The 24,630-nt window shown below is 42.0% G+C and overlaps 2 protein-coding genes across 2 annotated transcripts in view; one reads left to right on the forward strand and one right to left on the reverse strand.

Moving 5' to 3' along the window:
- Nucleotides 1–15,431, reverse strand: part of LOC105390122 (serine/threonine-protein kinase 10) — a 40,535-nt gene extending 25,104 nt beyond the window's left edge. Inside the window, exons 1-8 of the mRNA XM_048629748.1 lie at nt 15,217–15,431; nt 5,416–5,523; nt 4,879–5,004; nt 4,234–4,407; nt 3,424–3,622; nt 2,736–2,866; nt 1,555–1,734; nt 1,155–1,298 (exon numbers count right to left, since the gene is read on the reverse strand). Of these exons, the coding sequence (XP_048485705.1) occupies nt 1,155–1,298; nt 1,555–1,734; nt 2,736–2,866; nt 3,424–3,622; nt 4,234–4,407; nt 4,879–5,004; nt 5,416–5,442 (981 nt within the window). The 5' untranslated portion in view covers nt 5,443–5,523; nt 15,217–15,431. The remainder of the gene's footprint in view (nt 1–1,154; nt 1,299–1,554; nt 1,735–2,735; nt 2,867–3,423; nt 3,623–4,233; nt 4,408–4,878; nt 5,005–5,415; nt 5,524–15,216) is intronic.
- Nucleotides 15,432–15,817: 386 nt separating this feature from the next.
- The window catches only part of LOC105390121 (poly [ADP-ribose] polymerase tankyrase), a 30,140-nt gene continuing 21,327 nt past the window's right edge, over nt 15,818–24,630 (forward strand). The window contains exons 1-10 of the mRNA XM_048629979.1: nt 15,818–16,135; nt 18,561–18,785; nt 20,277–20,372; nt 20,938–21,076; nt 21,858–21,926; nt 22,365–22,509; nt 23,014–23,122; nt 23,368–23,459; nt 23,795–23,920; nt 24,502–24,625. Coding sequence (XP_048485936.1) covers nt 15,946–16,135; nt 18,561–18,785; nt 20,277–20,372; nt 20,938–21,076; nt 21,858–21,926; nt 22,365–22,509; nt 23,014–23,122; nt 23,368–23,459; nt 23,795–23,920; nt 24,502–24,625 — 1,315 coding nt within the window. The 5' untranslated portion in view covers nt 15,818–15,945. The remainder of the gene's footprint in view (nt 16,136–18,560; nt 18,786–20,276; nt 20,373–20,937; nt 21,077–21,857; nt 21,927–22,364; nt 22,510–23,013; nt 23,123–23,367; nt 23,460–23,794; nt 23,921–24,501; nt 24,626–24,630) is intronic.

Here is a 24,630-nt window from a genome sequence, read left to right on the forward strand (position 1 = left end):
AACAAACGAATTTCGACTCTTTACGTCAATCAAAAAGATGAAATTCGTATATCACATCGTAAATTTTAAACCTATTGTAAAGTGTCATAAAGCTCTATAAATTTGGGGTTAAAAGTATAGTAAATAAACTATGTAAGTACATAGATATAAAACTATAATATCCAATGTTAGTACCTTCAATGCAGGCGGAAGCTCTTGGGGCTGCGAGTCCGATTCGGAAGCAATGTAGATGAGATACCAAACATTAACGCACACAGTTCATCACATATTAATATTAAATAATTGGAAAAAGCTGCCGGAGACCCGTTCGTTGGCGTTCGTTTGGCCGGTCTGTACGCAGCTAAAGACGAGTTCTCGAGTGGAGGCCACAAATAGGCAAACGTAGCGTGGCGTGGGAAACCCACCAGCCTGCTGCATAGATATAATTAGAAAGGCCGAGGACTGAGTGTCTTGCCACTCCTTGGCAAAGCCTTATGATGAGGATTGACGATGATGATTACTTCAGGAACCGGGCTTGCCCGAAGAAGTGTGATAAAATTTTATATCGTACTTGCTACCTAAACTCGAGATAAAGCAACAATGTAAAAATGGCGATCTTTCTATAAGTGAAAGTAGGAGGAGCATTGACTGCCCTAGGAATAACATACGACAGTGCGAGAGAGCACCAGTCTGTGCGCCATTTTTAAACTGTTACTTTATCTACACATGTGGCACCATAACTAATATTGTATTATTAGTAGTAAAAAACACAACTATACTAACCAATTCTCTGATACTGTTCCTTGTTGGGTTTCTGCTTGCCTTTCCTTGACTTAGTCTGATTTAGTATGTATTTAGTATTCGTCAAAGAGAGGTAAACATATACCGCGTTGTTAGTAAGCGTGCGGAGAAGCAAAAACTGTGTTAGTTATTTATAATATATTGAGTATTGTTTAATAATTCTAAACTTTTTTATTTGTAACTAAAGTAGGTATTACTTATAATAACTCTGATTTCTAAATATTTTTCTTTATAAACATGATAATAATATAAATATACATATTACAATTTGTGACCATTGCCTGTAGTACATTATTTTCTCCATCATAACTTCAGAGACCAAAGATAAATAATATCATTTCCTTAAAAATCAATAAAACCCCAAAAAAACATACCTCTGAATCATCATCCAACAGTTCTTCCTCGACCACCTCAGCTCTGTACTCTAATAACAAGTCTCTCAGCGGCTTTGAATCCAGAGGCCCGCTGACAAACTCGTGCTTTAACAACTCTTCCGCCGTCGGCCGCTTCTCGGGATCCTGTTTGGAAATACCAATGGCTGTATATGTGCAAGATATTGAGATAAAAAACAATAACTACTGTATACTGTCATAGCAACTCTAATACTATTATTATAAACAACTGTGGACCAAGGATCCTGCCCTGGGGCACCCCAGTCATATTATTTGTCTATGTTACGATTTTAACTATTTAATTTCCATAAATCTTTGCTATTAATCATGGCTTCTAAGCCCAACCTATTACAATTAGCTACAGACACAGTATTTCCCTTACCTTAACCAAAGCTTTAGCGATGAAGTCATTGAAAGCCTTGCTCCAAAGCGATGGCTGGTCGAGGGTGGGCGGGTCAGACTTCTGTATCTTGAGCAGCACCCGCATCGGCGTCATCTCGTGGTTCGGAGGCTCCATCTGGGCGAACTCTATCAGCGTTATGCCCAGTGACCAGATATCCACCTGTGGGAGAGAAGATTATGGTTATTTAATGTTCAGTGTAGCATATATTTTACAGATAATGTAACCTTACTAAGAAAAGAGGTCATACGATAAACTGTGTATATTTTGTTGATGTCGCGCTCGTTTTCAAGGACTCAATCTGTTACAAGACTTACGTCATGAGCAATATCTATTCTCTCCAGATATGCTAAATATAGATGTTCAGATTTCCTCACGCTAATTTCATTCACCGCAAAAGCGATCGCTACTGGGGTTGGCAGACATCTCAGCATACTTCTCTCTGTTCTTCGCCCAGCGCATCAGCTGTTTAGTGCTCTATCTATGTAAATTATCGCATCGCAACCGATGCGTTAAGAAATGCCGTGCCGCTATAGGGCTAAACAAGTATACAGCCATCAACGACGATGCGGCAACCCATAGTTCACAAGTGTCACTATCATCTCTAACAAATGCTGTGGCCAAAGATGATGATGTAGATTACCTTGAAGTCGTAGGGGTGGTCGCGGAAGGTCTCGCACAGCACCACCTCGGGCGCCATCCAGTACGGCGTGCCGATGAACGTGTCGCGCTTCTGGAGGGTCCACTTGTTCTTGATGATGATGGACCTTCTTATACCAACTAGCCGTGAACATACCGAGATGTAGGTCTTGTAACTTGCTTTTTCGCTTCCATGCCATCTGATGGTATCCTATAGCTTGACTTCTACTTCTAATGCGCGTATCAACGACATCGCCTCAAAACTATACAGGGTGTTCTAAAAGATGGCTTACTATAAGCCGAAAGAGGGTTTGTTCTACGATTTTTGGAAATTCGCGAAACTGCCCACTGTAGTAACCTCCTTTCGGCTTTCTATACCTATTTTTGGAACACCCTGTAGATAGACTCACCTTAAATTCGTATGTATAGCCACAAATTGCGCCCTTTTCTGACATCGAAAACGTTATCTCCGGAACAAATGGTATGTACACAATTTTCCCAGCACCCTGTAGCTAGAGCCGTACCTTGAAGTCGTAGGGGTGGTCGCGGAAGGTCTCGCACAGCACCACCTCGGGCGCCATCCAGTACGGCGTGCCGATGAACGTGTCGTGCTTCTGCAGGGTCGACTTGTTCTTGGCCGAGACGCCGAAGTCCGCTGCGAATTGAGAAAAACATATAATGTCAATAATGTAAGCGCGGGGATTTAAGACGAGACTTCCAGCGCCAAAAGTCCCAAGCGGTAAATACGCCATATTAATCAGACGTCTGATCTTCACGCGACACGATCCAAACTAATCCACGAAGAAATTTCCATCTTAAGTCTGTTTTTAGTCTCAGATACTAAATTGACAAATTCTGTTGATGAACCGTTCAGAATCTGTCAATTTAGTATCTGAGATTAAAAAAACAGACTATAATATTGTGCCCGCACCTTTGTTTGTCCGTCATCCAAGAGCCTTCCAATTTCTGCCAGAGGGTTACTTACTCTGGCACCATAAACTATACCTTTTCCTTACACGCGTCTAATATTAGATGCATATGCATCCTTTTATATAAGAGGATGCATCTAATATTAGAAGCGTTTTAGCGTCCACACTATCATTTATGTATCTTAGGGCTCGTACATCAATCGTCTCGCTCGCTCCTATGGAACACCTGCGAGACGTTTATGCGATGCGATGCGAAAACGCTGTTATGTGTGCAAGCCCTTACCCAGCTTGACGCCGCCGGTCATGGTGGCCAGCACGTTCCCCGCCTTCAGGTCGCGGTGTATGACGCGCACCGAGTGCAGGAACTGCAGCCCGCGGCACATCTCGCGACACACGAAGGCTACTTGGGCCTCCGTCAGACCCTTCTCCAGCTCCGACATGACGGAGTCGAGGGCGCCACCGTCGCAGTATTCTAGCAGCATCTGGGGGTAAGAAGGGGAGGTTTTAGTCGGGTTGTACGGTTGGGATTAAATACAGTTACATATGGGTTTGTTGGTGCGCTTGCCGGCTGATAGCTATGCCATCATTGCTATCCCATCGTATTTAATATACCTACCGAACGGGTTCTATGTATACGCTGCCAACATCATACTTTCAGAGTTAGCTACGATAACACGCGTTGCTAAGACTCTATGGTAACTATGCTATCCTAGTATCTTACCGTTTACACTCTACAGTACCTATGGTCTCCGATAACCACAGGAGGTTGCACTTGTTGTTGTTGTCACTGTCTGTCATTCTTACCCAAATATAACAGCATATGACTTCATTCCTAACTCTCTACATACATCACCCATGGTATCCTGGTACGGTCATGTGCAGAGAAACCTGACCCCCCTCTCATAGTAACAATGCTTCTGAGAGGGGCCAGATTTCTCTGCCTTATACTACTACACCTTATTGTACTACAGACACCTCACTTCTAGAGTTGACTACCATGACTGTATTGAGCTGTTTAACTCCATGGTATCCTAGTGTCTCCCTCGGTTGACTCACCCAAAAACCTGAGGTATTCTGTAGATATAGCACTCACCCATAGCTTGTTGCTGATGAAGTAGGCCTCGTGCAGTTCCACCACGTTCTCGTGGCGGCACTCCGACAGGATGTCGATCTCCACGGTGAAGTCGGCCAGGTCGTCCTCGTTGTCCAGGACGCACATCTTCGCCGCTGCCAGCTGGCCGGTCTGTTTGTGCTGCGCTTTGTACACCTGGAAGGATGGAGAGGGGGGTTATGAGGTTTTTTGGTCGCTTGAAGCATGTTTGATGAGGGCCTCGGCTGCAATGAGCGGGTATCCGCCCGTCTCGAAGCTGTTTTCTTCTGTTTTTCATAACATATCTACTACAATTTGTACTTCAAAACAGCTTCATGAAAGTCCGCCCGTAAGGCAGATAACCCATAGTAGTAGTAGTAGACGAGAAAAGTCAAAGACGTGGCAATCTTTGGGAGAGCGCATTTGTCCAGCAATGGTCCATTGGTTATTAGCTGATGATGATGAGACTTTTGTTTTTATTGCAGACATTCCAGTGAAAGACCTAAACATACTCCTTAACTCCATTATTAGCCTTCTAGCCTTCACCAACTCTTCTGGACCGCGCTTTGCGCGATGACTTAACGCCAAAAGCAATTTCTCCTCACACATGACGCGGTCTTGCCGCTACAACCACTCTCCCCTACTCACCTTCCCGAAGGCTCCATCGCCGAGCTCGCCGATCATGTCCCAGAACTCGGCCGGGTCGCAGTTGTCCCGGATGTTGTTGAACACCTTCTTCTTTTTCGCGTCATTGCCGCTGCCTAGGTGGAGCACCTGGGGAGTATAGTAAATATTAAATTATTATTTACGTTATTGGTAGCGGCCCTCGGAATCAATGTTCAATATTGCAACAGACGCCAACATGTTTAGATATTGTGATTCTTCAATTTATCTGATGATGCGACAGTGGCGTGGCTTAGTCATATTGTACAGAAAAATCAGTGAATTATGGGGTATACAAATCTCTAGTGGAATGGAATGCCCTCTATGCAACAGGACGTTAATAGCGGAACCGGAGTACAGAAACATTTTGCCCTCTTTGATTGAGGTCTGATTTCTGGCTGGCTTATGTATGCAAGTTTAAGACGAGGAAGACAATTTGGTAGCTAACTTCCTAGCTACGATGTCAGTGAAATGATTTAGGAGATTAGGATAAGTTATGTTTGTTTTGGTATGTGTGTTTACCTTCTTCAGATTGTGTAGGAACGACATGTTGCGGGTGTGTGGGGGCCGTGTCCGGCGCGGGGGCGCCTCAACCGTCACTGCTCATTGCTGCTGTGCCGTGCGGCTGATCTGCAAACAAAACAAATGACATTATTTTTCATGTTACAGCCGAACTATTCTAAATTAGCATGTAATTTTGATGATGTAACCCTGACTTCTACGGGAAGGGAAGGCGATGCAAAGTTGGCAGTAAGAGCCATTGTGCCATAAAGCTTTTTAACTCCACTTTAGTGAAAAATTACTGACCAATGCTGGCTCGGATGTTCGAGCACGCATTAAGTTAGTTTTACTAATCTAGATTCTAGACTATCATCCCACGCTAGTCTTCCTTCACAGTTGAGACGCATGTGGGATAACGGTGCCGGCGCCACGTATCAGATGTCCAGGGTGTTTCGCTTCACCAATCAGTCCATCTCAAGACCGGACCGATATCATTAGTTTTAGGTACATAGGTAATTGGAGCGGCCGTAGAAAAATTAAAACTACGAAGTAGTAGTAAGTAGTAAGAATGACGAAAAGGCACACGTTTAGGTCAGTTATCCCTCGAATTTGTTAACAGCCGGCTTAGAAAGCTAAAAGGATATTTATTGGCGGAGGAGGTCGACTGTAAACATTCACGTCTTTTACTACAGGTAGGCGGAGGTGCATTTCTGCAGCTACTTATAAGGGTTTAGAAGGGTTTGTGAATGTGGTGGCAGACAAACCATTTTTAACTTAATCCCGATGTATGTATCTCAGGAAGACCCGAGAGCAAAAATCTGCTTGTGCTTAAAAAAATTAATATATCTATTGTCATACGCAACTATTCAGCCATGTTGACAAGCGACCTTCTTAAAACGTCCTCGACGTATAGATAACATAATATTTACCAGTTTAAACACATCGTTCGGGTGAGGAAAACTGCGCTTTATTGCCGTGACAAAAGAGTCAAGGTGACAATAAAATAAATTACGTAGAGGAAAGAAGATTTGCTAACGCGTATTGGATTAAATATTACCAAATTCTTGCGTTTTATAGTATTTGAACTCTGGTTTATTTTTGTTATACAATACGACACATAATCATAATTTGTACAGCATTCTACTGTGGGACGTGGGACATGAAAATCTATCTTCAAATCCGCCTGCCAAGCGTGGATTGTGGGAAAAATACTCTAGTTTTGGAGGACTCCCGTCCAGCAATGTACTAGTTTGGGCCTAGTCCACCACGCGGGCCCAGTGCGGGTTGTTGGACCCCAACACAAGCAAGCTTGTGCTGAGAGAGTGGTCGGGTCAGTGGCCACTGGTCACCCGACTGTCAGATGTTTTCAAGCTACTGCAGATATTCAAAGTAGAACTACGGACCTCTAAAATTAAAACGATAAACAGGCTACGATGCTACGAGTAGGTATTTTATTTCCTCGAATGAGTGCCGGTTAAATAATGACGTCACACCGAGGATGTGACTAACCGTGACCCACGGCCATTGGTCTAGCTTTTATTTTTGCACAGATGCAGCTGTTTACCTTATAAGCGTTTACCTTTGGGGCCGTCCATTAATCACGTGAGGTCGTTTTTCCCATTTTTTGACCCCCCCCTCCCCCCATGTGATATTTGGTGAGGTTTGGGACCAGCCCCCCCTCCCCTCCCTTGGATCACGTGTATTTTTTGGAAGTCTATGAAAAGGCTAGGTATTTTTGACTAGAAAAAATATAACGAAAATTGCGTTTTGATTTGAAACGCAACGGCGGGCGAGTCAATCAAGGTAATACTACAAATCGTTCAAATTTTTGCGCCGTTCAAAATTTCGGTTCAGAAATACCTAGCGCTTTTTGACAAAAAATTAATACACGTGATGTCTAACCAGACCCCCCCTCCCCCCTCGTGATGTTTCGTGAGGTTTTTCGTACCCCCTCCCCCCCCCTTTGAGCCTCACGTGATTAATGGACGGCCCCTTTCGGCATCGTACACAATGGACGCATCGTATTCAGTATAGAAATTCACACAAGTCCGTCCACTTCATCGGCATTGTCGACGCCGCCGCGCCGTTTCTCGATACATTTATGTCAATCCGTTTGGTGCGACATCAGAGTCTGCGTTGTTCTATGAGTGCGATACGTACTATACCGATAGGTGGACGCTTACCTTTATACTATTTTATATTCTAACATTTATTATTAAAATTAGCGGTTCCGTTCAAGGATCCTAATTGCTGCTCAACGACTGAACGTTTACAGACTTTCGAAAAGGCTCAATTAAGCAAACATTATTCAGCGTTACCCCACTGGTGGATTAAGGCGAGGTTTCAACACCGTTTTTGCCCCGATCCAACAGTGCTGACAGGCAGGAAGGATGAACAACATTAAAATGGGAGCTCACACAAACGGGGTTTACAATTATAAGAGTACGCACGGACCGAAAACATTGAGGATGCTACTCGTTGTGACTAAACTCGTGATCCCAGAGATCTCTGACAAAAACTAGTAATTCAACAAAGTAGTTCAATATACATACCTACTCAAAAAGAAATTATCGCTCACACAAGGCAAGGCTCAATGTCTATTTCCTAAAGGCGATATTGATTCAACATTTGCAACTTGCCTTCATAAAAAAATAGAGTCTTTTACCACCACATCCCAAGAACAAACAGGCAAGCGTCAAGGGGTTTTGAATAAGGTGGGTCGACTACCAATTCCCCTTCTACTATAGTACGTAATTATCAACAACCACTACAGCAGCTTTCCTGTCCAGATGATTCACAGTATCTGCGACATACTATCAGAACACGCTCCTTCCGGTCACATAGCTATCAGTATGCCTAATTCATTTATAAATAACTTATTATAATTCAAGATTACAACATTTGTGGCTTTTATGATTTTGTCAGTTAAGGAGTAAGCGCAAAAATTCGCACTACATTAAATAAATCTATTTCCGGTACACACGATAAATACTTGACAAAATTTTGACCATTTAATCTTTAACTCAAACATCTTCCACGGCTGTGCATAGATTATTCCAATAAGCGCCTCAACTGTCTTCTAGATAAACAACTGAGTAAAATCGCAACTCCAGTGGGCTGAAGGGCGTCCCATGTTACTATGTTATGAGCAAGGGGAGCCTCCCCGCTCTCTGCGACTGACAACTATGGGGATACCACCAGCAAACATTAGCAAATATAGATGTTCGACAGGTTAGCGACGCTACTTATGGATAGTTAATTACTAATGTGTGCCCATGGTAATACGGTCGGTAGCTGATCTGACCAAAGACTATCCTCCCTCCACTGTGACAAACTATTCCAGCCCTTCTCTTTGTCACCGTCATACTACGAAGACGATATCATTAAGTGGGGCAGTCATCCAAAGAAATCTTCACAACACTTTTGTATTAAGAGAGCTGACGTCATACCCCAAGTAAATAAGCGATGACGTACGCCAGAGTGCATCTTAATTAGTCACGCCGAGTGATATCACTGGTCGGTTGTTTTCGAGTGCCATTTTTATAAGATTAAAAAACGTTCACTTTCGCGCGAGTTTAGAGCGACTGTGGGTTAGTACCGTCAGCTGTTTGCGACGCAAAGTCGGTCTATGATAAGTAATTGTGGTTGTAGAGACATCATCACAATCATATATAGACTCACTCTCTTCCATCCAAAGGTTGTCTGGTAGAGATTGCTATAAGCAATAAGGCCGCCTCTTTGTACTGTTTTATTTTTAAGTTTTGTTTTTTGTGATTTTTGTTCTTGGTGCAAATAAAGTGTATTGTATTGTATTGTTATCATCAACCCGTAATCGTCCGCAACTGGACGTAGATTTATCCCATGGAGAGCCACAACACTCTGTCCTCGCCCATCCTCTTCCAGCCAGTACCAGACGCTGTACTGCACAGTGGCAGAAATGTGTTAGATTTTTCGAATCAATAGTTTGAAATGCGAATCGAGAAGTCCTTACCGATATGCGATAGAGTACCCACAAGGTCGTTGGCTTACGTGTAATAGGATCTAATAAGTTAATATGGTATTTACTTTAGACATACCTAGACGACGAAGCCACGTTCAATGGGGGCCTACTCCGAATTCACTAATAACAGACTAGTTTATTCCGCAATGCAGTTATAGGGGGATCGAAAATAGCGTGAACTGATTGGGTCTATTGGCGGGGGCAAGCGTGCCCCCAGATTCATCATCATAAGTTGATAAGTAAGTACTCTAGGTAAGTAAGTTTTCTTATAAATAAGTCGACTAGCCTGCTTAGCCAGCAGGCTAGTCGACTTATTTATTAAACCTTATTGAAAAGATTTATTGTAAAAACTGAAAAGGTTAACTAAATAACCTAGTAACCGACAGTCACACAAAAGACCGCCCATCCTAGAAAAAGTTGTTATACGTTGGCTGTGTGTCTGTGTCAAATTACGATAAGCTTCTCTAAGTGGGCTGCCTAGAAACAGGTGTGTTGTATTCAGCTAATATTAAGTGCCTAAATATGCAAAACAGATTCTCTATCGATGATTATGATAACGGTGCTTATAAAACGCACATATAGTATGTGGAAACAGTCTACAGAGAACTAAAAGGTAGCCAAGACATGTTTGCAATTTGCAAATACAATGGACATGAATAGGTTTTTTCTATGAAAATTAAACGTAATCTACTGAAACTACTTTACAAAATATAGTCATTTCAATCCAGGCAATAATGGTTACTTACTTATAGCAATCCTATTATTTCATACACATACATACAACATAAGGGGTAGTCCGAGGTGTCTAGACGCGCTTATTTGCTGTATTTGTACTCACTATACATCGGTAGAGAGCCGTAACGCCGTTTTGGAATGAGTATTTTATGAATAATAGCTGTTCCAGCAAGCTTCGCTTCGCCTTAAAAAGTTTTCCTGTGGGAATTGCGGGATAAAAAGTAGCCTATGTTCTTTCTCAGGGTCTAGACCATATGTATACCAAATTTAATTTAAATCCGTTCAGTAGTTTTGGCGTGGAAGAGTAACAGACAGACAGGCACAGTTACTTTCGCTTTTATAATATTAAAGTTAGGATAGATTTCCAATTCCGATGTTTTTAAGTTATCCGTAGGTATAATTCTCACTATACGGATTCGGCGAATCCAAATAAACGTCGGGTTTCAACTAGATTAATCCAAAAGATTAGCAGATTTATGTCGACTTAAATTAAGCTTACGATAGATCCAAGAATTGGTTTTCGAATAGTCATTTTTCTTTTTCGATTACAAAAGCGGTTCGTTTTCTATTCGATTTTTAAAATCCAGGTTGTCGACGGAATCTAGAATGGCATGCGCGCGCGCCGCGAAGCTCTAAGTGTACGGCCATGCGTTGCAACCTGCGCAGACGCATGTACTGTCACTAGCTCAAGTGCCAAGCCCACTTAACCTGTGGGGGTCACTTTGGCTAGCGAAAAACGCACTTTCAGTCGCTGCTGCGCTAAATGAGGCTCTACCGAGTGTTTGACTGCTCTCGTTCGTTCGCTTTTCGTCAAGCTAGAGTATAAGTCGTGTATATTATGATGTTATTCAATGAATACTAACACGCCTTGTCCCAAAGGGGGTAAGCGGGATGTGTATTGCTGCACCCACTTGTGTTGTCACCGGTGCTATGTTAAGAGCGCTCTAGACTGTCAACAAAGCTATACGAGAAGCAGCGAAAACGAGAGTGTAGAGGCCTTATGCGGCAGAGCTCACCAGTTTAAATAGTGAATAGTTTTGCCGAGACCTGAGACAAAACCTCTCGTAGAGAGAATGAAGCGGGATTTAGTCCGAGGCCTATTGTGGCTATATTTCCGTAAAAACCAAAACACTCGAACAAGTACATATGTATACATACATCTGTAACAAATATCGACACTTCGACGCCAAAATAACTCTGCGGTCGTCCAATAAACCTTTAAATCCTAGACACGAGCGGGCGGCAATGACCGAAAGTGAAATTACACAGCACCAAAGCCACTTACATCGAGCTATACGTAACGTAATAGCAAAATGAAAAAGCCAAATAGTGTAGCACTTTTCTTATCGCCATTACATCGGTGGACATGCGATACGTATCGGCATACTATTAGGTGACACGCTTTCCAATTTAAATTCGTAAGTATACCTATATGTATGTATGTGAGTATTTTTTACCACATTTCGTCGTCTATCGGGCACGCGCCGACCTAACAAGTTAGAGCAGTTTTGGGAATAACGGTCTTGTTAACATGGCTTTTTTCGTTCTCTTATGTGCAGTATGGCGTTTTCTGATCGAGGGCTACGGTAGACTTGTGTTGGAAATAAATGGAAACTAACTAAACTAAACAAGAATAAATAAAGCTAAAAAATAACAACAAAACTAAGGGCTGATTTTTCAATGGTCAGATAAGTGTTATCTGAAGAATAAAATTGTTGCTGTCATTGTCTAATACAAACATTCAGATGTGACAGCTATAATTTTATTCCTCAGATAACACTTATCGGACTATTGAAAAATCAGCCCTAAGTTAACAATCCTCAATCGGCGACGCTCGCTAGTCAAATCTGACGTGACTTGTATGGATCTGACAGATGTTTGATAAGCAGTGTCGCCTGCCAAACATCGGACAGATCCATACAAGAGCCAGATTTGACAAGCGAGCGACGCTGCTTAAGGATTGTTAATTGCTAATGTTCGGTGGTGGTAACCCCACTAAACTAGGGTTTGTCACCGTAGTCACTCACTGTGCTATGCTGATAATGTAGGACTGTAGGTGATATGTCAATTCGTGCACCGAGAGAGCACCGAGAAAGCATTTTCAGAATATGATAAACTTATCACTTATTACTTGTAATTATGATGTTCCTTAATAGGAATTTTCGCTGTGGAAAGTTATTAGCTATTGACAACGAAAAAACTTAAATATACCTATTATAATTTTTTAAATTCATAATACTAGGTACCTATTTATAAATAGGTGTCACTTTATCTATCCCTGTGCTAAGTAAAATACCTCACTAATTCTATTTTCCTTTTCTTGAAGATTAAAAGTACCATAAAACTACACAATAATGTTAGTTTTGGCGCAAACTTTATTGTAAAGAGTGTGCCTTATCGCGCGAAGTATTATCATTTATCTGTCGTTGCGTCATTAGGATTTGTAGGTATCTATCTATCGGCCACGTTTGGAGTGGAATTTCATACATTCTTAAGTTTTATACAGTTTTCTTGTAAACTTGTAAAGGGTTGAAAGCTAGGGCATAAGTACAGTTGGGTTACTCTATCTATACTGACAATAACACATGAACGAGAGCTGTCGTGCAATAGGCACGTTTGATACAACGAGATAGAGTCGTCGCTCGCGCAGTAACGCTCCGAAACTTCGTTATTCGTCATATAGAGTGAACCCCCAAGTCATTGTACCTCTCGTCTTTTACGCCAAACATCCACATTAGTTGGTTGTCTTTCTCACAATTAATATTTTAGGTACATTTCGTTCAGATTACTGCGTCCACAGAAAAAGGGGGTATCTACTAGGTACATACAGTCCAACTATAAAGTCCTGACATTAAAGAGTGCGATTTTGTAAAGAGTTTTTATCATTATCAGTTATTTACTTACATTTAAAAATAGAATACCGTTTTCAAATGGCTTTTTCACCTATTTGTCCTTTAATAAATATAATACATTAATTAAAAACGGTCTGTAACAAACAGTGTAGTGGATCCTAAATCCACTTCCGTTTACAGGACTTTATAGTTTTACTGTACATGCCTTAGTTAGAAGACCAGATTAATGAAAAAATATCTCCTACCTTTAGCTAACTTTGCAATGGGTAAACAACCCAATGGGTGGTTGATAAAATGTAACTAAATAAGTACATAAATTACATCACATAATTCATTTTACAATATGACCTTGATGTTGGAAAAAAATACCGATAATTATACTCCTTTTATAGGATAATGAATATCATAATGAAAGAGTAATCAGATGTTTTACAATGCCCATTGTGTACCTGTGATGGTTTTTTTAATAGACAAGTCATGGATGAATTTGGTACTTACTTACCTGAAATTAAATTCAATTATTATGTTCCCTGTAGGAAGAAAAACATCCTGAGGAAACCTGCATGTCTAGATTTTAGAATGACCCTGTACTCATTCAGAATTGGTGATATGGCTTGTGACCTATCATGTGAGTAAAAATGTACAGAGAAAAGCGGGAGATTGCTCACCCCCTCTGAGTACCTCTTTGGGGATAACATTTGAGCATGTCAGCAAGTCATGAGCATTTATGTGTATTTGTATGTATGAATTGTAAAAACCATATTCAGCGAGGCCCAAGAGAAAGGGAAGTTGTGGCCAGAGCTCAACTTGCTGGCCCACGACAGGGAAGTATGGAAGCACCTGGTGTCAGCCCCAGACTCCTCGGAGGAGTAGCGGAATTGAAGAAGAAGAAGAAGAATTTTAAAAACATTTATAAATAGTTGTGGAGTTTTATAATAAGACACACATAATAATATGTACCTTATTGTATTTGTTTAACTTTTATGCAATTTATCTAAATTCACAAGATATTTGTTTCAGATTACCCCATTTCAACAATGTCTGATTATTCTGTCAGCAACGTGAATCTAATCTAATGCTTATCATGATTCAATTGAAATGTCCCAGTCTGATATCATCATATAAATAATAGAATCATAGAAGTATATCACTTTGCTCTGAGAATAAAAATTGCATATTTATAAGCATTTTATAATTCTAAAACATATTGCATATTTCGGCCAAGGTATAGTAGGCTGTTTGGGTAACAGTTGATGTTTTACAGGCAAGCACTGCTGCTTTTATAGAATTTTAAGTTGCTGCTTCCTTAGCAGCATCTTGAGTCGAAACTTGTCGCATTACAATATAGGACTAACTTGTTTTTTTCACAAAACACAAGCATTTCCAGGCAAGTTTACAGATTTTTTTAAACCAATTTAGTAGTAGTTTAAACCAGTTTAGTAGTTTCTGAGTTTTTTTGTATAAAATATATGTGCAGGTACCCATTTTCCCAAAACTCATCACTGTAAACATGAATTAATTACAAAAAGATGTTGTGTGCGAAAATAGTATGACTAGAGTTAATGTTTGTCAATCAAGCTTAGCTTGCACCAATGGAATGTCAAGACACTACCGTGTTACACATTAATTAGCACCAATTACCCAAAAAGTGGCCTCATCCATTTAACAACTTGTTGTACAATATAAGGAGAGGATATTTATAACAATATTCGACTTTCCTACACTTTTGTACATGGATTGATGAAGTAGAGGTCAAAATAAAGACCTACCTGATAAGTACAGTCCACATTTACTATAATCACTAGTAATTCAGCGGTGAAAACACGCACAAACACAGTATTAGTCTCCTTCCATGGGAGAAATTGATTCAACTTGAGTACTTGCTGGCTAATTCAATTAGAGAGAGAGTGTACATAAGTTTGAGATCCCTATCCCTACAGCCTTCCGGACAGACAAGGCTCACTCATTGATGCATACGAAGCTACCAGAATGAGGAGCAGACTTGAAAAGTGAAGATTTGACCCGGCCTAGCTTAGCCTGCGTCCTCGAGATAGAAAAAAAACCAGTTCCTACGATTCACCTACTGAACTAAAGAACGCAGTTTCCGGTGCATCAAGAACTCTATACTACAGCCAGACTGGGACTTCGCATTCAGCACTAAACGCTAATTAGATACGATTCTGATAATTCGTTAATTAGCAATCTAAAATATTCGATAGGTGAAAGGAGACATACCTTAGAGAAAACTTGTTGTAAATGCACAAATTATGTCCGTCAGATCCACTTTGAATGTTATAACACTTTGGCACAATGTAATAGTTCACAAAAAGTCTTTTACACAAATAAATAGTCACACCCACGACAAATAATAAAACCACGAACTATGCGGCGGATATGCGCTATCCCGTGAAAGAAGCCATTTTGATTTCGTCAACTAATAACGACCACAGACAAGACAGAGTCACCATATGGAAAACTTTATTTACAGCCAAAGGAGTGATTGTTGCTTATATTTTAGATTTATGAATAGAACAACGCGGACTAGGCGGGTGTACCCCTCGTGTACCCTGAATTTATGTGCGACTTGGACTCGAAATACTGTCACTGAAAATGGTGAATGCTGGAGCTCACATTATTTTAGTTTAGATTTTCTATCCATGTTAATCAAGATAATGTACTTATATGGCTTATACTTCTACAAGTTGGAACAGTATAAATAGTCGAACCTCTACGGCCGCCCTTATCTACTGGCCACTGGCCATAATCGCGAAAAGAGGCGTGTATGGCAGGCCAATACCACAGAGTAAAAGTAGAAAATCTCAGTTGGCAACACTAATTAAAAAATATAGCAAAGCTGGCAGTGGCAGCAGCTGTACATTTTGTGTTTGTAAATTCGCAAATTTATCAAAAATGGTGTTGTGAAAACAGTTTTTCGAATAATTTAGATGTGAAACGCCTCAAACAATGTCGAGTCGTCGTTCGATACTCGGTTCAACTTTGGACACTTTGCCAGCGCCGTCAGATCCATTGAGAGAGTTGTTCGAAGCATGCAAGACTGGGGATACTGCCCGTGTAAAGAAGTTAATTACACCACAAAATGTGAACGCGAGAGACACAGCTGGACGGAAATCCACACCTCTACACTTCGCTGCAGGTATTTGACCACATATTCATGTAAACAAGTATTTTACAATAGGAGAAAATTGTGGTGAAAGGCCGTGTTTTCGTACATATTTTATTGCTTCGATTTTGGATATTGCATAAGTTTGTTCCGGTGGCTGGTTGCTCTGCGCTTGAGTGCCTAATTTGTGCTTGTTTATTCGCAGCAAATTAGATTTTGGTCCATGTTTGCATGAATAATTTGATGAGTTTCTTTTGTAAATTCTTTATTGTACAACATGCCAGTTAGGACATTAGAAAATGAAAATCAGTTAATGCGACTCTTTTGTAAATGTAGTTTTGATCCACATAAACCTTTAACTATACACATCTTTCCTCATCAACAAAGGGCTTTGAGAAGATTTCTCTATCTGGCTCGATCTTGGGCAACAGCTTGGAGATCTGCACACTTCATCCACATTATTGTTAAAACAGCAGTTTAAATATACAGCAGTACCATGATTGGAGGGAGGAGGAAAGCACTACCTCACTTTCAGAGACAGATTTCATACAGCTCTTTTCAACCGCATACATTTAACTTGCTCCCCTAGTGGATAAATAAAGGAAAATAGTATCAGTGGCAGCTACATAAGAAAAAGTTATGGGGTTGTTGTAATTAAATGATTTTTTTGTTCATCCAAGCTCCCATTGATATAAAAGAAGAGCATCCACGTTAGCCAAGTGGGGTTGTTGTCTGAGAGAGCTGGGATCACAATTTACTCATTACTTGTAGCTTCAGAATAATCATTCAGACCAAGAATACTTATATTGTGAATAATAATCACCTTTATCAATAGTTATGGGTGAGGCCACACAAGCGTAATTTTCTGAGTAGGAGTTGCATATTCCAGCAGAGAAGAGTGTGCGGGGACAAAGGGGGCACGGAAGTTAATCACTTTTTCAACATCACCAAAGGTTAACTGGTAGAAATTGATGCTAGGATTAAGTTCGCCTTTGTACCAATTTACTTTGTACAATAAAGAATTTAATAATAATAATGTATGCTATGATTCTGTGTTTATCTTTTCTATAATCTGTGGGTAGTATTAGTTTCTGCCCCTAGCCCACTTAATGGAACGTTTGTGCATATCCACCTGAGCCCTAAACTTAATTCCTAAGCTTGGATAATTTTCCACCACAAAACAAATGGATGTCATTCATTGTAATTGTTCAGTTATCAAGTAGTTTTTATGTATTTACATAGATGTCACTATGCCAGAATCTGTATCTCGGTATTAAGAGTTCTTACATATTAATAACCTTTCTTCTTATACAAATAAACGTCGCTTCTACTACCAGCGATCCTAACATAAGGCTACCAAGCCTTTTCATGGTCCTTCGAGCCGGATCCAGGTGCATGTGGTCACTGACCACACCACCCTAGTAGTAGCCACTTTTTGATCAGGCGCTAGAAATCAGAGACGCATCGTCTCTGAAGGCGTCAACCGGGCGATCCGAGGATCGTTCCGGTAGGGATGGCTGCATCAGCAGTCGAGCTCCAGTGTGCCCAGTGATGGGTGCTAGCAGTGGCGCCGCGAGCTGCGCCACCGCGCCTATCACTTAGCGGCACCAGGACATCACATCAAGGCGCGCTGCATCGGTCCAGTGCACCCGGTGACAGGATGCCAGCGGTGACACTCACGAGCGGAGCGTCATCGTGACTATCGCCTGCCACTTCAGCGGTGCCAGAGACAGTCCAGTGCACCCGGTGACAGGATGCCAGCGGCGACACTCACGAGCGGAGCGTCGTCGTGCCTATCGCCTGCCACTTCAGCGGTGCCAGCGACAACAGCAACAGCGAAGACGGAAGATCCCATCAAAATTGTATTGTAAATTAGCACTTATCAAAATTATATTGTAAATTAGTACTTATCAAAATTATATTGTAAAAATTTATGTAAATAACTGTATATACCAGCCACATCTTAAAGCACACAGGATGCATGTAGGTCTTTATCGGCTTGTTATCAAGTCCATGCATCTTGTGGAGTTACCCCCTTCACCTCATGGGGAGGGTGGTAATGAAGAACGTACGTTCTTGGTGGGCGGTAAATGAAAAGGCTTGGTAGCCTTATGATTGGATCGCTGGTAGTAGAAGCAATGTTTATTGGGTTATTACAGAGGGTCATTGACATATAAGATAACTTAATACCGCGATGTAGTTTGCGGGTTAGTGACATCTATGTAAATAGGTAAATACTAGTTGATAACTGAACAGTAATAAACTTGCAATTACCAGGTAGATAAATCAGAGCATAGAGTTGTGTGTCACCTTCACAAGACAGACAGACCGCCATTTGTGCATCACTGTTATTTAAGTTAGATTGCGAATAGCGAAATAGATGTGCAAATAAATATTATTGTAGTGTATAGTAGCCAATACTTTTTTCTGATAACCACATCATCCACTCTACCACCAGGTTACGGCCGTCGCGAAGTGGTAGAGATCCTGACGGCAGCCGGAGCTGCACTTCAAGCCCGCGACGACGGAGGCCTCCAACCCCTACACAACGCCTGCTCCTTCGGCCACGCTGACGTGGTGCGAGCGTTGCTGGCAGCGGGGGCGCCGCCCGCCGCGCGCGACCACTGGGGCTACACGCCGCTGCACGAGGCCGCGGCTAAGGGGAAGCTCGATGTTTGTATTGGTGAGTGTCTTTGTATCTAGATTGTCTGCGGCCGCTATACAGGTTTCTTATCAACGCCGATAAACTCCATTAATTCAATAAATGACAGCGCCGTATTTATGGTGAATCGCGATATAGTGACGTTTATCTACGACAATAAGTAGCTACGCACCGCAGCTGCAGCTACAGTAAAATAGCGTACGTCTGAGCGACCAATAGCGTCGCTAAAAGCGCAGAGGGAGCGCGGCCTTGACGTAATAGACCAATAGTGTCAGAGCGGCATACCGCGCACGAATAGCGTAGGAGTTCGTTAATGCAGCAATAGACCAATAGCGACAGAGCGGGATAGCGTGCACCAATGGCGTCTACCTAGTCGTAAGATCACTGCACAGAGGTACATCTACAACTGTACTGGTACTTCGGTCGTGGTGCTCGCGCTGCTGGCCGCCGTGGCCGCGGGGGCGCCGCCCGCCGCGCGCGACCACTGGGGCTACACGCCGCTGCACGAGGCCGCGGCTAAGGGGAAGCTCGACGTTTGTTTTGGTGATTGTCTTTCTCTAGCAGTTAGAGGAAAAGCGGTGGAAGTATCTCAAAGCAGCAATACCAATAGACAAATAGCGACGAATTGCTATACTATTGTATCTTTCATTTGTCTTGTCGCTCATCCTAAGGATTTTTTGTATCCTTTGATTCGAATTTGGTGTAATTTACATGAATTTAAATTGTTCCACAAATTCACTACCGATCTTACCATGAGTTGAGCTTAACACCAGAAAGTCAAGTTACGCATTACATTTCCATCTTCATGTATATGTCGAAGGCATCTGGTTGAATCTCCTTTTTGGTTGAATCACTAGCCCGTTCATTGGATGGCGCTACTCAATGGTATGACTAGGCCGAAGGTTGATTGTAGCCTCAAGCGCCACAAAACGTCCAACTAGTTAGCTGACTTAAAATCAGTCAGGTGGTGAATAAAACAAATATGGCGTCTAACAGATAACAGCTGACACAAAAAGCACCTATATTGTTAGTTTTTTGCAAATAAATTAGCTTTAAAGTGCGTTTTTGTGTTAAAATAGTGTGACAACATGGATTTACCTATTATTACGCCCTGCGGACGGATAGTTTCAAAGAAAAAATTGTGGCGTAACTGGATAATTATGAACAACAATATGAAGGTACGATTATTGTTATTGTTTAGTTAATTTATGAGATAAGAGCTTTGTAACATAGTCTTTTTGTTGACTCTTGTATGGTCATGTTCACCATAACCGAAAATTACAAAGTTGCTATACTACATATATCCCATTCAACGACTTCGCTGAATGACGTTCAGTCAAGACGTCGAACGTTACAATCAACGACTTGACGAGTTGTTCTTTAGTCATACAACTGAATAGCGCCATCCAATGAACGGGCTAGTGGTTCAATCAAAAAGGAGATTAAACCAGATGCCTGCGACATATACTTGTTATCCTTTATACCTGAATTAAAGCAATCTTTCTTCCACAGCCCTTCTCCAGCATGGTGCGGATCCCAACATCCGGAACAGCGAGGGCAAGACGCCACTCGACCTCGCTGATGCAGCCACCAGGCCCGTGCTCACTGGTAACTTGCAATTTAAATGATCCCAAACTAGGCAGAAAATACAAAATATTTAAAAAGCGACAAGACAAACGGGGGTGATTCGTGGGGTAATTTTAAACTACTTTTACACACAAGCTTCATCGTCATCAGCCTTCTATCGCCCACTGTTGGGTATAGGCCACACACAGGCTTACTCATCTTGTATAACTTTATTTAGTAACATAAATAAAGAATAACCAATAACCCACGTAAATAAAGAAACCATATAAAAATGGCGGCCACACTCATACTGTCTCGCCCTATTCTTTCTCCTTTCTACTCTTGCTTTTGTACAACCTAATTTTTTAACCCCCGACGCAAAAAACAGGGGTGTTTAGTTACTGTGTATTACGTATTAGTTTAACGTGTTTGTGAGTTCATATCAGCATGCAGAGCTGACCGCCAATCTCCAGTAGTGGAGAGGCACTAGAAGAAGAAGTGTTTATATATTAGTACCTCTGTGCCTTTATAACCTCAATTGCCTCTACACTCCATGCTTTATAATGCTCACTATCCTCAACACGCCTCCCCCCTCCGCCGTCCTCAGGCGAGTACTGCGCGGGCGACGTGCTGGAGGCGGCGCGGGCCGGCGCGGACGACCGCCTGGCCGCGCTGCTGACGCCTCTCAACGTTAATGTGCACGCCAGTGATGGACGACGGTCGACGCCGCTGCATTTGGCTGCTGGGTGAGTTAATATTCTATTTTGTTCTATAGTCTGTGGTGGTGCAAAGTACTTGTACCTGTACGTGTAGTAAAGGTTCGATAGATTGTCGAAAGCTATACAAGGACCGCCTGGCCGCTCTCCTGACGCCCCTCAACGTTAATGTGCACGCCAGTGATGGGAGACGGTCGACGCCGCTGCATTTGGCTGCTGGGTGAGATAATATTCTATTCTATTGTCTGTAGTGTTGCAAGTAGGTACTTGTACCTGTACGTCTAGTAAAGGTTCGATAGATTGTCGAAAGCTATACAAGGACCGCCTCGCCGCGCTGCTGACGCGTCTCAACGTTAACGTGCACGCCAGTGACGGGAGACGGTCGACGCCGCTGCATTTGGCTGCTGGGTGAGAAAAATTTTCAGCATTGTCAGTTTATTTTAAACCATATAACGAAGCAACCGTCTTGCAATTTTGATCTGTGTTAGATATTAGTATTATCAGTTTATTTTAAACTATCAACATTTAAGATTTAGCGACCGTTGTGCAACTTTGATTCCCCACAGAAATTAAAATTAGCAAATTACACAAGTATAAAAATTCTGAATCCATTTTCCATAAAATACACAATCGTATTTTTCTTCTCATGCTGTTTTTTGCTATAAAGATATAATAATTACATCACAAACAGTAAATAAACTCAGGGACTTGTACACTCTGCATTACGACCATTAGACTGTTGGATTTGATTCGTTATTATTTTTAGTATACTTAATTAATAATATGTAACTGTGTCTGTTTTAATTCGCAGCTACAACCGAGCGCGGGCGGTGCGACTGCTGTTGCAGCGAGGCGCAGATGTTCACGCTAAAGATAAAGGGTATGGACACTTTGAAAAACATATCATTCATTAATTACACTTGCTTTAATAATCTCATAAGTTTTGTCTGAGTGAATGTCCCGTTGAATAAATTTGTTTACTATGCCCATGTTATATGATTTTTATTGGCATAATTTGTAAATTTTGCTGGTTTTTGCGCTCACTTTACGCAATTTGCAGCGTTACCTTGGAGCAGGCGAACCGTTTACCTTAGACTGCGTGTCTTAGGGAGGGACCAGACGAGCGTAATTTTGCGAGTTGTGAGTCGTGTATTCTGATGCGCGGGTCGAGGGGGCGGGAAGTTACTCGCTCCCCTCATCCCCGCGCACATATATATTTCTGCCGGAATATGCGACTCACAACTCACAAAATTACGCTCGTCTGGCCTCACCCTTACTGTAAAGCAGTGACTTATGGTCATCTTTCTCTCCCTTCCAGCGGCCTAGTCCCGCTCCACAACGCGTGTTCCTACGGCCATTACGAAGTGACAGAGCAACTGGTGCGGCGCGGCGCGGACGTGAACGCCACGGACCTGTGGGCCTTCACCCCGCTGCACGAGGCCGCCAGCAAGGCGCGCCAGGAGGTAAACTACATGATACATGACTTTACTCTACTGAGGGCAGCAGCATCGCTTGCCAGTCGAATCTGACGTAGCCTGTATGGATCTGACAGATGTTTGACAGGCGAGCGATGAGTTTGAGGCAGCTTATGGATTGGTAATGAGTCGGTGCTGGTAGGGAAGCAGAACCGAGCACGTACCACGCTAGCTCCTACGTCAACGGGTATACCAATAGATACCTGACCCCATTCAGTTCAGGTAGCATTGACACTTTGAGAGGGGTTAGGTTTAATTTCCCTGTGCATTGATCCATGAAGGCGGCAGCTAGGCTAGTCAAGAAGTACTGTACCGAGGGCGTCCCACGCTTGCTGCCACTTTCACTACGACGTCAACACGACCGAACTCGGACACCACACTGCTTAACAAAAAAAATCCATATTACTAGAACTGAAAACAATTGAATTCCGAAGAGGTCTCTACAAATTGCTATAAAATAAAGATATTCCTAAGAGTGATATCTGTTTGCAGGTGTGTTCGTTGCTTCTGAGTGAAGGCGCCGACCCGACGTTGCTGAACTGCCACGGGAAATCCGCCTTAGACGTAGCGCCAACCAGAGAACTACAGGAACGATTAGCTTGTGAGTATATTGTGTACAACAGATTTTACAATTATTATTCTTTGCAGGGTTAATAGATATGTAAACTTATTTATGTTATTATTAAATTGTAATTTAAATGTGTACAGACACTTAAACTTCATTTATATCGATATTTTACGAAGATTACACAAGGTGTGCCACAGGGCACTAATTTAGGTCTGCTTTTATTTAGCTTTACAAACGTTTCCTATATCAATCATATGGATATTGTTTTATAATTTCAGTTGAATACCGAGGATACTGCCTTCTAGAAGCGTGCAGACTGGCCGAGCCGGCGAGAGTAAAGAAATACTTGTCATCGTCCAGCAATCAACAGGTAATATTTATAAAATATACTGTTTATTTAGGAAGTTACCGATATTAGATTGTGCTTTACGGCTTCCTAAAAAATACTTCTTCAAAGACACTTTGTTGATCACCTGACTTTTTTACTTTAGGTAGTCGAATTTTCAAAAAGAAAGAATAAAAGTTGTTTAGAACCATCCCCATAGTCCACTTTCGGCTTACTTAACCACTTTTCAAATGTGTTATCTCCTAGATTTGTAATATATACAGGCGGCTCTTGTGTAGTGCACCTAAATCCCGAATTGCGTCAAATGTTGTTCGAAATTTTCGTCATATTTACAATCACTTGTTTCACATTTGCTTCAGGGCTCCTCAAGCGCCGGTGTGCAGCCCCCGCCCGACGTGCAGTCGCTCATCAACTTCCAACACGTCGGCACCGGGGACACGCCGCTACACGCCGCCGCCGCCTCGCCCCACGCCAAGAGGAAACTAGTGAGTCATCATCATCATCATCACCAGCACCGGGGACACGCCGCCGCCGCCTCGCCCCACGCCAAGCGCAAACTAGTGAGTCATCATCATCATCATCACCAGCACCGGGGACACGCCGCTGCACGCCGCCGCCGCCTCGCCCCACGCCAAGCGCAAACTTGTAATTACTATTATTATAAATATAATACAGAAAAACGTCCCTGAGGAAAAAAACATCTGTTTTGCCGGATTGTCCAGGCGACGGGAAACACATAAAACGGCCTTGCTAATCCGGATGCCTGTTTATTTGGTGGTAATCCGGACTAAGTTTCGTGACTAGAAGACGCATTCTAGGGTAATCTCTGTATCTGCCATCGCTATAGTAGTTTGCAACTGTCATCGATCGACTTTCATATACCTTACCTTTCAGAATCTTTCCGATTTGGAAATTTTTGCTTTGACAAAAATCTAAACAAGACAATAAAGGACACGGTAGGTACTTATTATCTGTGCTTATTATAAAAAATATTTTTAGGTTCTGTCATTTATATATATATTCCTTTTGTTTTTTCCCTCCTTTATTTACAATCTGTTTTCCCCAGGTACTAGAGATGCTGATAAGGAAGGGTGCCCGAGTGAACGAGAAGAACAAAGAAGGACAGACTCCATTGCATGTGGCCACGGAACACTCACATTTGGACGCTATGGATCTGCTGTTGCGGCATGGTCAG

Source organism: Plutella xylostella, chromosome 24, assembly GCF_932276165.1.
Source record: "Plutella xylostella chromosome 24, ilPluXylo3.1, whole genome shotgun sequence".
NCBI lineage: Eukaryota > Metazoa > Arthropoda > Insecta > Lepidoptera > Plutellidae > Plutella > Plutella xylostella.